The sequence below is a fragment of the Prunus mume genome, linkage group LG8, assembly GCF_029339155.1.
Source record: "Prunus mume cultivar Tortuosa linkage group LG8, ASM2933915v1, whole genome shotgun sequence".
Taxonomy (NCBI): Eukaryota; Viridiplantae; Streptophyta; class Magnoliopsida; order Rosales; family Rosaceae; genus Prunus; species Prunus mume.
This window is the reverse complement of record NC_142705.1, coordinates 10,123,670-10,135,438: the sequence shown is the minus strand read 5'-3', so window position 1 is coordinate 10,135,438 and position 11,769 is coordinate 10,123,670. Positions and strand designations below refer to the sequence as shown.

The 11,769-nt window shown below is 39.5% G+C and overlaps 1 protein-coding gene and 2 pseudogenes across 1 annotated transcript; 1 reads left to right on the top strand and 2 right to left on the bottom strand.

The window, feature by feature from the left end:
• Positions 1–1,078: 1,078 nt before the first annotated feature.
• LOC148914690 (NDR1/HIN1-like protein 10 pseudogene) lies at positions 1,079–2,066 on the bottom strand (annotated as a pseudogene).
• A 2,752-nt stretch (positions 2,067–4,818) lies between these two features.
• Positions 4,819–5,866, bottom strand: LOC148914689 (NDR1/HIN1-like protein 10; annotated as a pseudogene).
• Positions 5,867–6,511: 645 nt separating this feature from the next.
• LOC148914688 (uncharacterized) lies at positions 6,512–7,438 on the top strand. The gene has a single exon (XM_089043276.1). It carries the CDS (start codon positions 6,512–6,514, stop codon positions 7,436–7,438), a length of 927 nt encoding a protein of 308 aa, XP_088899402.1.
• Positions 7,439–11,769: the final 4,331 nt, after the last annotated feature.

Below are 11,769 nucleotides of genomic sequence, written 5' to 3'. Positions count from 1 at the left end.
TATGGGACATGCAGATTTGCTTGCTCTATAATATAGATTAGCGGGTTGGGTAGAATTGAAGTTCATTCATGCATTGCATAATTTACATATTGTAATTCTCACTAATCACGTAAGACATAGGACCCCTACTGAGCTTGTAGTGCTCGCCTCTTATTAAATCTATTGCAGGTTTTGGATCTAAGGTTTAGTTTGTGACTTGAAACAAGAAGGACGAGTTGTAGATAGTTTTGGACTTCTTGTTGTAGAAAAATAAGTTAAGAGAGAGTTTCTTTCCTGTTATTTTAGTTGTAAAATTACGATGTAAATTACTTTGGTTTAAATAAAAGTTTCTATTCAGTTTTCATGTTTCTTGTTACTTAAATTTTAGTTCTAGTTTTTCTTGTACCTCACACTTCTATAAAATAAAATAAAAATTGGGGTGTGACACATATATAGTATGACTAGGCAACCAAACAGAGTAACACACATGTTCACTGAGAAACCCATCATTTGAAAAAACTTGGGGGTCATCATTTGACAAGACAATCCACTAATAGAGAAAGAAAGTTACAAAGGAAAACAGGTACAAGCTATAACTTCCTAAGCAGTCTTATTCTCCAAGTCAAAATTTTGCAGCTAGTCTTTCATGAAAGTGGCAGCATCCTTCTTGAGCTCTTTTACCTCATGGCACTAACAGCACAACACACGTCGAGAATGATATGATGGAATGTAGATTTTGAAAAGAAAATATCAATTTCTTCAAGAAATCAATACAAGAATCTGATATGTAAATCTAAAATGGTGAAATGATTCAATGTGTCTAGATGCATATCCCGTTTTATGGAAAATACACATGTAATAGCTGCGTGTTATTTTTTTTATACATATCCCGTTTTAAAGAGCAAATTAGATGAAATGTAATGACATTTGAATGTAAGGGTGAAATTAGATGTTGTTATTAGTTCAAGTGAAAATTATTGCCGAAAAATTAAAGGGCAAATTGAGTTCATTGTGGATTTCAACATTTAGCTATAACACGCATTCACTTAATTACTCTCCCATGTAAAGAGGGATAGTGTTGCCGATAGTAGACAAGCAGTTGTATGGCATAATCAACAAATTCTAATGTATAAACTAAAATACAAAGAGGTCATGTGTGGGAACACACATTTTTGTATCCACAATGTCATCATCAATTTTAATTTCAACAAATAGACAATGGTATTAATTAATTGAAGCTTGTAATAAACCTTTACTCTTCTTTTAATTAGCTACATAATTTCCATTACTAAACTCAAACTGAGAGGATTATTTCACAGTAAAAATGTTCAAGATATATCATTGAAGGGCATCCCTTATACTCCTCAGCCTGTTTCAAAACTAAAAGGACCAATCCCAATCCCCACGGAGATTGTAAAGATTTTGACACTCCCACACTCCTTGGAAACAAACTTAGGACCTACAGAAGTTCCATTGTTATAAATAGTACTCAAAGGAAGTTTGAGTTGACAATCCACCTTTGGGGGCTTGAAGTAGGCAGTCTTGATCTTACCATACCTAGCCTTTATCCGTGGAGCCAGCTTCACATCAATATTGTAAACCCTAGCACTTGTTTCCGAGTTAAACCGAGAAAGCTCCTTTCCCTCAAGCACCACCACTTGCTGCCCTTGAAGCACAAAACGCACCATGGTTGTGTTCTTGTGGCCTTGGTAAAATGGAGTGGAAGTGGTGTTGACCAATGCAAACCTCTTTTTCCCATAGTTGCCAATGGCTTGGATCCGATTGTAATATACACCGGCCTTTTGTTAGGGTTTCTTATGGATACGTTGAGAGCGAGGTTGTAGTATAGAGTGTTGTTGTTGGTGTTGGTGTTGGTGAGATTGAATTGGGTCAGCGAGGCATCGGTGACGGTGAATTTGAGCTCCTGGGGTTGAAAGATCAACCAGAAGATGATGACGGCGACAATGAAAAGAATGACGGCGAGGATGGAGTAGTACAAGATCCAGAAGAAGCAAGAGAAGTTGCACCAGCGGCTTTGCCTTCCAATACGCATGGCTGCTGCTAGCTGAGAATAAAGAGAAGATTAATACGCTGAGAAGAATGATTGGGTCTTGTTATATACTTGTGAATGATTTAAATCATAAAAGATCGAAGTTACTTGTGAACTTCCAGTGGTCGGCCGCATTGACAATGAAGGTACGTACATGCTTCCAGTTAACTTCCAATGTCATTGACTTGGGTATCGTTGACAATGAAGGGCAAGCTCCAGATAAGATTTGAAGAAAATCTTTTATAATTGTGACGTTTATGAAATAGTCAATTTAAATGGCTGTTGGTTGATTAAAAAAAATGAAATTGCACATTAATTTAAATGCTAGTACGTCCACGTCATGGTCTAGTAGTATTTTCAATGTTAGATCCCGATTATTTGAATTTCTCTCACTCATTGATAAATATATAAAATGAATATGTTGCCCATTTCAAACTTTTCCTTTTTAATCATATTACTACACCACATCAACGCATTTTAGGAGTAATTTCGTGAGATCTGCCAATGGGAACTTCCAAAACATTATCTTGGGCATAGAAAAACTAGCAAACTTACTGAAAGTTTTGGAAACGCAACCACTCTTTGTCTATCTGACTCATTTGTAGGATAGGTGTAACAACCCGATTCTTAATTAATTTTTAATTATTAATTTATTCTGAGAAAAGATAATTTTGCCCCTATAATAAATTATTAGAGAAAGTGACATTTTCTCTAATAATTTATTATAAGGGCAAAATTCTCTTTTCTCAAAATAAATTAAAAATTAAAAATTAGTTAAGAATCGGGTTGTTACAATAGGGCATTGAGCTAGAGTTTAGGCCCGATCAAACATTTCTTCGGATGCTTCAACTTGGATGTTATATTTGATGACGTGCTTAAATGTTTAGAAACATTATAAAATTGGGTTTAGGTCAGTTGGTTAGGGGCTTCGGCGGAACCACATTGTGGACTCCGGTGGGCTGTAGCTCAGGGAGATTTTTGGGGGAAAAAATAAATCAAACCATACAGCCCAGTATGTGAACCTGTAAATAAAAATACACAATTTCATTTCTTGCCAACACTAATACACATAGTTAGGAGTAATTTTTGGTTTAGAGGTCTTCTACGTTTGTAGTTGATGTCAAAGATTGTTCCACGTTTGTATTTGGTGTCAAAGATTGTCTCAACACCAATTAAGTAAGGGTAAAGTCTTTAGCCCCAACTCTCCCATTTTAACCTTTTTCATTTATTTGTCTCCGGTCATCAAACAAGAAGCATTTTTCTAAATGAAATTCACCATTTTGCGAATGATACGGCTCTAAATCTATTTTTTTTATGTGTTTCTAATTAGCTTGGTTTATATGATTTAATGTATAATTTTATTTCTAGAAAAATTATAAAAATTGTAAGTACCAAAACAAAAACAAAAAAAACAAAAAATCCTTATATTTTAAGCTAATAGCTTTAGCTAGCCACTTCTTGTTCCGCCCTTGGTTAGGGGAATGTCCATTTTCTTGCCTCCGAGTTCGAATCCCCCTCCCCGTAGATTAGATTAATTTAGATCATCGCTTGTATAATTAAAAACTTTATAGAGAAAAGTAATGTTCCTACACTCATTATCAGAAGAGAACGATTCTGAAGTACATAAGTCTGATGGAGGAAGAGACCACCATAAGTCCCTACGCCATACAAACTGAGTGGCAACCAACACAAGATGAGTCTCCTTGAGAATAACTTTTTTCACGTAATAAATGATAAATCTAATCTCTATATATGCTTAACCAGAGCCATGAAAACTTGTTGAGGAAGAAACACGTGCAGATTGCACTCATTTTTGCTGTTGTGGTTGGTAATAATAAGACTCAGCACCTATTCTACCTCAGTGGAAGACCTCGCCACTATAACTTTGCTTCCTTTTAGCCCTCAACTTATTTTATTGGAACCCCAGAAAGATCACAAGACCTCCTGTAGACCGTGTTCTAAAAATCCCTGCCCAATAATCTGCATCAAAATAGGCATTGATTTCTGTTATTATTTTCCATCATGTACACAATTGTTTTCTACTACAATATATACAAGCACTAGGACGAAAGTTAGTTATTACTTAACGACGGTTTAAATGTACTTAACGACGGTTTAAATGAAATCCAACAAGCTAATATAAACCGTTCAAGATAGAGATATATTGCAAAATCATATTCATATAACCTACTATAAACTGAAAAAAAACTATATAAAATGTTCTTGTTTGCTTTAGAACATTGATTTGGGTTACCTTCCACGAGGTCTTGAGATGACTCAAATGTACAAATCACACCTTTATCCCCGAACTAGTGCTTCCAACCTGCGCAGAGATGAGATTATACTTAAAGTTAAATAAAGGTTTGAATTCCACACAAAAAGCATATATTTGATTAATTACTTCAAAGGTCTAATTTCAAGCTAATTAACCCTAAAGGAAATTTCTTTTTCTAGCCAGTGCAGGGTTTCAATCAAGGTTTCAATGCTTGCAAACAAATACCATTCAAATAAAGTAATTAGGTGTCAAACAGATTTTCAAATGAATATGATTCATAATATTTCTAATTAACAAGAGTGTGAGATTGTTGAGGTATAGGGAAATATGGTAGGGTTACAAGTTACAAGTATATATAAGGCGTAGAGACTCTGCATTGTTAGTAAAGACACGTATAAAATGTGTATTTATCTTGTAAGTATTCCCGTTTTAGTTTATGTGAGTTTAAAAATAGTAAGTTTTGAGGCTGGCACCTTATCTTAGTTTCGACTTTGGAATATGAAACATATGTCAAGTCCTGAATGTTACATATAACAATAACAAGGGGAGTGGCTTTGTCAAACTATTTAGACATGGGAGTAAAAAACATAATAAAATCTGCTAGGCAGCATCAGGGTCACCAAAGATATGAAAACTCTTACACTCGGTGGTCTGGAAACCACTCAAAAATGTTCCATTAAATGAAGTGCTTAAAGGAACCTTCAGCTTGCAGTCGCTCTTCCTTGGAATCTTGAAGTAACCCGTCTTCACCTTGCCGAATCTGATTCCTATACGAAGAGCAATCTTCACATCAATGCTATAAACCCCATTTGCAGTCTCCGAGTTAAAGTTGGAAATGTCACGTTCCTTATATCTCATCAACTGCTGCCCTTCAAGATTTGCATTCACAATGGTGGTGTTCTTGTGGCCTTGGTAAAACGGCGTCAATTCAACCTCACCAAAGCAAACCTCTTCTTTCTGTAGTTAGCAACGACTAGGATTCAAGTGTAGTATGTCGACTTTTTGTTAGGGTTTCATGGTGATCTCAAGGGTGAGGTTGTAGTGGAGAGTGTTGTTGTTGATGATGGTGTTGGTGAGATTGAATTGGGTGAGAGAGGCATTGGTGATGGTGAATTTGGGCTCTTGGGGAAGGAAGTGTTGAATTATAAGTGCTTAAGTTGATTTCAGGATTAGGAGTTTTGTTTTCAGCTTAGTTGTATTTCTTTATACTTAGTCCAGGTGTCATAGCTTGATTGGTTAGATAGTGAATGGCTGAGATTGCTTAGATGAATTGCATCCAGCTGGTACTGTGCTAACGACTATATTCTTCTCACACCAAGAGTGTGATATATTGTACTGAACACTGAGTAATGAGAATGTTCTCTCTGCTACACGTATAGCAGAGCAGCCTTGGATTTCATCAGACTCTCTCTCTCTTCTCTCTTCTCTCCAAATCATATTCTAAGATCCTAAAACTCTAACAGGAAGATCGACCAGAATATGAAGAAGGCTAGGAAGAATAAGAAGTAGGTGATGTAACACAAGCAAAAGCAAAAGCAACAGAGGCCACTCCTTCCAAACATGGTTGAGAAGAAAAAAATTCAGCTGGATTTAATGGTGTGAAAGATCAAGTGTGCCTATGGGCATGGGAAGTTTATATGTATAGGCTTCTCTCTATTGGCAGAGAATTATAAAGGATCGGGAACAGTTCAAAGTCAAGCCAGATTAAGGACGTTATTGAAGGAAGTACTTCTCGGAAGCTTCCAACTAGTTGACTTCAGTATCATATCGTGGTTATTAATTAAGCATAAGAAGATGCGAAGATGCCAACGATGTTGAAATGTTCCTTATTTTTTTAGCGAACAGAAGTATTTATGTTTATCAAAGGAGGTCTACATGTGATTTACGTTTTTAGCTCTCGACACGCGCCCATGAGCCCAATTTTTCTGCGTTTCGTTTTCTTGCTGCTGGGGAGCGCCATCGACGGGCGGTTTCCAGTGTAGATCTGAGTGGTTTTGCTGGTGATTGTGGTTTTGGGCGTCGCTTCTCCATGGAGGAAGGCTCACCTGGAGTTTTTCTTAAGGATTACAGGGTACCCAAGCGAAGTCGCATCGGATGTTGGGGCTATGGATAGTGAGATGATGTCCGAGCCCAACATGGTGTCATGCCGCGCCTAGACACGGTGCTACCCAAATGGGCTTCGATCCGAGAGCTTTAGGGACAAGCTTATGAATAAGGTAAATCTGGTTCATAATGTTGGAATTGATGTTAATACCTTAGAGGCAGAATATGAGGGTTTGAATGATGATGAGGATGTGACTATTTCTCGTGGTGATCGCGGGCCGTGCATCCAGTTTTCGGATCGTGCCATGGATTGTCTCTGCAAACCTTGGCAGAATGCTCTCATTATCAAACTCCTTGGGAGATCGCATACCTACAACTATCTCCATGCTCGACTTCAACAAAAGTGGACCCTAATTGGAGGATGGAAACTGGTGGATTTGGTCAATGATTACTTTGTGGTTCGTTTTGAGCTTGAGGAGGATCTTAATTTCGTTTTGACTGGGGGACCATGGATCATTGCTGGTCAATATTTGGTTATGCAGAAATGGAGGCCTGGGTTTTGTCCTGCAACTGAGAAGATCACTCGAATGGCCGCTTGGATTCGTGTCTCTGCGATTCAATTGGAGTGTTTTGATGTGTGGGCTTTGAAAAGAATTGGGAATTTAGTGGGGAAGTTGTTGAAGATTGATGCTCTCACTACTTCTCAAAATCGGGGGAAATTTGCACGTCTTTGTGTGGAGTTGGATTTGTCTCGGCCTCTTGAGGCTTTTGTCCAAATTAACAATGTTTGGTATAATGTGGAGTATGAAGGCCTTCCAGACATTTGCTATTTGTGTGGTCGTTATGGTCACAAAAGGGAGCACTGTGATGTGCTAGATCCTACCTCTGTGGAGAAGACTGGTGATGGCTCCAATTTGGGTGATGATGGGTTGGTAGGAGGTGATACTGTAATGAGGAAAGATGGAAATGCTGGTATTGAGAATTTGCGTGGGCCATGGATGAATGTTCCAGCACGACGGAGACCTAAAGGTGTGACTCGGAAGTTGGAGGCAAGGGAGGTCGAAATACGGGTTCTAGATTTGATGCGTTGAGACAGGTGGGTGAGAATTTTGGGATGATGGTAGGATGAGGGGGGTGAGGCTACCCAAACTTGCACTTAGCAGCTTGGGATCATCGGTTAGAGATGCTGGGAAGGGATCGAAAGTTTGGACTAAGTCTAAGGCTAATCTTGGTAAAGCTAGAACTGTCCTGAATGACATTTCTAATCTGCATGTCAAGGAAAAGGGGAAAGTGCAAGCTACTGTTGGTAAGGTGAAGGAGGCTAGCTTTTCTAAAGTTGGTCAATTGGTGAATAAAAGTAATTTGGTTTATGAGGGGAAGAAAGCTGGTGGGATTATATCTTTGATGACCAGTTGAAGATTTGGACGAATGGTCAAGATGCGTCCGGGCTACTGAGGGGTTTACCAATTTGGCCATCAACCACCCAACATAGCCACTACTTGTGCTAATACTGAGGCTGAGGTGGATATTGATGTAGATGTTGATTCTTTGGCTGTTCCTGCTCAGGAGGGCTTGATTCCAGCAGAGAAAATGAACCTGGCTGCAAGCCATGTGGACCATCTCAATGGGGTTTCGGTAGATAATATCTTCACAACAGGTGAAGATATGACTTTTGACTGTTAAGGGTTAGCCCTTAGGTTCTCCACCTTTTATTGGTTGACTTTATGAATATTCTTTGTTGGAATGCAAGGGGTGCTTCAGGCACTAAGTTTAGGAATAATATGATGGAATTGATTCGGGTTCATCATATGGAGATTTTATTTGTTTGTGAACCAAGGATAAGTGGCTCTAAAGCTGTATCAATGGTTAAGTCTTTGGGGTTTCCTTGTTTTGAGATTGTTGATCCTGTGGGTTTTTCTGGAGGTCTATGGCTGCTTTGGGATGATTCCAAGGTGAATGTGGAGATCATTGGTACTCATGATCAATCTATTTCTGCGTGTGTTTCTTGGCCTGGACAGTCTCCTTGGCTCTTTTCAGCTATCTATGCTAAGCCCTGTGAGGTTAAAAGGGCTAAACTCTGGGAGTATCTTAGTTTCGTTGCAAGCTGTCATGATATGCCTTGGCTCTTGGCTGGGGATTTCAATGATTTGCTTCATTTGGATGATAAGTTAGGTGGAGTTCCTCGGGGTCGTTTAAGAGGGTTCAAAGCTTGGTTTGATGAGAATGAAATGTGTGAATTGCACTTCACGGGTCCTAAGTACACTTGGACCAATAAAAGGATCTTGGAAAGGCTTGATAGGGCTGTTTGCAATACCCTTTGGAGACGTGTGTTTGCTGAAGCTTATGTGAGGCACTTGCCTCGAACTAAATCTGATCATAGTCCAATTAAGATTTGCTTGCAGTCTTCACTTAGGTATACTCCTCATCTGCGACCTTTTCGGTTTGAGGCAATGTGGCTGAAGCATGCTGAGTTCAATCAGTTTGTTTCTGTGAATTGGTTGGGGTTTTCTGGTTCTGCTCTCGATAAGTCTTATGCCTTTGTTGAGCCCCTTAAGGTGTGGAATAAAAATGTGTTTGGGCATCTTAGGCAAAAGAAAGCAAGGGTGGTGGCTAGGTTGTCTGGGATCCAGAGAGCTCTTTGTAAGGGGCCTAATTCTTTTCTGAGTAATTTGGAAGTGCAGCTGCATGATGAATTTAATTCCATCCTGGATCAAGAAGCTATATTTTGGCATCAGAAATCCAGGTTGAAATGGCTTCAGGAAGGGGATAGAAATACGAAGTTTTTTCATCTCACTACTATAATTAGAAGAAGGAGAAATAGAATTGAACGGTTAAAGGATGATAAAGGGGTTTGGGTGGAGGATGCTGCACGTATTAAAGATCTGGCTGTGGGTTTCTTTGCCAAACTCTTTGCTCCTATAGTGCTACTATTACTGTGAGTCTTCCTTGTTTTTTCCCTTCAGTAACTGATGGTGAGATTGCCTCCTTGGTAAAAAATATTGATTTGTTGGAAGTAAAGGATAGTTTATTTGGTATTGGTGGTCTTAAGGCCCCTGGTGTTGATGGATTTCCTGCTTGTTTTTATCAACACCAGTGGGACTTGTGTGCTTCTGATATACATGCTATGGTGTGTGAAGCTTTTCAAAAGAGTAGATTCCCTTTGGAGCTTAATGCCACTCTAATTACTTTGGTCCCCAAGGTGGAGAATCCTCACTCTATGGTTCAGTTCAGACCAATAAGTTTGTGCTGCACGTTGTATAAAGTCATCTCTAAGATCTTGGTGTCTCGTCTGCGCACTATTTTGCCCAACTTGATTAGTCCCAATCAAGTTAGTTTTGTGCCAGGCCGCCATATAACTGATAATATAATGATTGCTCAAGAGCTTATGCACAAGTTTAAGTCAGCTAAAGGGAAAAAAGGGATGTTTGCTTGGAAGATTGACCTCTCCAAAGCCTATGATAGGCTTAACTGGGGCTTTATTGAGTCTGTCCTTTTGGAAGTGGGTTTACCTTCTAGTTTTACTCAACTTATTATGCAGTGTGTGTCTACTGTGAGATATCAGATTTGCATCAATGGTGAATTGACTGATCCCTTTTCTCCTAGCAGTGGCATTCGCCAAGGGGATCCTCTTTCCCCTTACCTTTTTGTTCTTTGTATTGAGAAATTGTCTCATATTATTGTTGATGCTGTTAAGAGAAGACTTTGGAAGCCTATCAAAACTTCTCGAAATGGTCCGAGTGTGTCTCATCTGTTCTTTGCTGACGACCTTGTGCTTTTTGCTGAAGCTACTCCCTGTCAAGCTCGGGTAATGAAAGATTGCTTGGATTTATTCTGTAGTGCTTCTGGTCAGACTGTGAACTTTGCTAAGTCTGCAATTTTTTGCTCTCCGAATACTTGTAAAATGGTGGCAAAAGAGATTGGTGCTATTTGTGGCTCTCCCATCACAGAGGATTTGGGAAAATATTTAGGTTTGCCTTTGTTGCATAGTCGTGTGACTAAAGGGACGTATAATGGTCTTCTTGATAAAGTGCGAAGTAGGCTTGCTGCCTGGAAAAGAAAGTGTCTGTCCTTAGCGGGCAGAGCTACCCTCATCCAAGCTGTTACATCTTCCATACCTGTGTATACGATGCAGACTGTTAAGTTACCAGGTAGCATTTGTGAAGATCTTGATCGAATTAATAAGGATTTTTTTTGGAGCAACAATGGCAAAAAGCAGAAGGTTCATCTATGCCAGTGGGACTTGGTTTGCCGTCCTAAATGTAGGGGGGGTCTAGGTTTCAAGAAAACTGCAGACATGAATAGGGCCCTTTTAGCAAAGATTGGTTGGAGGATGCACACTCATGATCAAGGGTTATGGGCTCAAATTTATGAAAAGAAGTACCTAAAGGGCTGCTCTATCTTGGATACTCATGGGGTCTCCAAGCGAGATTGTTCTGCTACCTGGAGAAGTGTTCTCTATGGTGTTGAGTTGCTGAGAAAGGGAATGGTTTGGAGAGTAGAGAATGGGGAAAAGGTGAAGTTTTGGAAGGACAATTGGGTGGCTGATCTCCCTTTGTTACAGTATGCAGGGGCGCAATCAGGGATCGATTTGGACTGCAAGGTTTCTAATTTCTTTAAAGAAGGGTGGTGGGATATTGAGAAGTTAAGAGCTGTTCTTGATGAGGATATGGTGCAAAAGATCACCTGTTTTCCTGTTGGTTTTGGAGGTAATAGTCAAGATGCTCAGATATGGAAGCCTACTTCAAATGGCATCTTCACTGTTAAATCTGCCTTTCAGCTGATCCATGGGGGCTCTATTTGGTCTAATGCGTGTTGGAAGGGTCTGTGGAGTATGTCTATCCCGCCTAAGTTGAAAGTTTTCTTATGGCTTGTTTTCCAAGGTAAGATCCTAACTAATGAGCAAAGAGTTAGGAGACAGTTAGCTGTGGAGTCCTCTTGTTCTGTTTGTGGTTGGCACTCGGAAACTATTATTCATACGCTTAGGGATTGTGGGCGGGTTAAGGAAGTATGGCTTACTGTTCTGAATCCAAGTAATGTCCATGATTTTTTCTTATCTGATTATCCTTCGTGGCTTCGGAGTAATCTCTTTTCTAAAGCTAAGTGGGAAGGGAGGTCTCCTTGGAATATCATGTTTGTCTTCACTTGTTGGTATGTATGGAAGTGGCGTAACAAGTACATTTTTAATGATGCTGAGGACTTACCTTATGATCCTAGGAGGATTATTTGTGCTGCTGTTTTGGATTGGGTTAAAGCTTCTAGTGTGAATTGCAGGAATGTGCCTAGAACTCAGGTTATGCTAAGGTGGGAGCCGCCTGGAAGTGGATGGGTTAAGCTCAATGTGGATGGCACCTGCATGACTGTTTCTGGGAAAATTGGTGCTGGTGGTGTGATTAGAGATTGTGTTGGGGAGTGGTGTGCAGGT

Bases quoted from the DNA above. Each gene is read 5' to 3' on its own strand.
- LOC148914688 (XM_089043276.1), top strand. From the start codon at position 6,512: ATGAATAAGGTAAATCTGGTTCATAATGTTGGAATTGATGTTAATACC.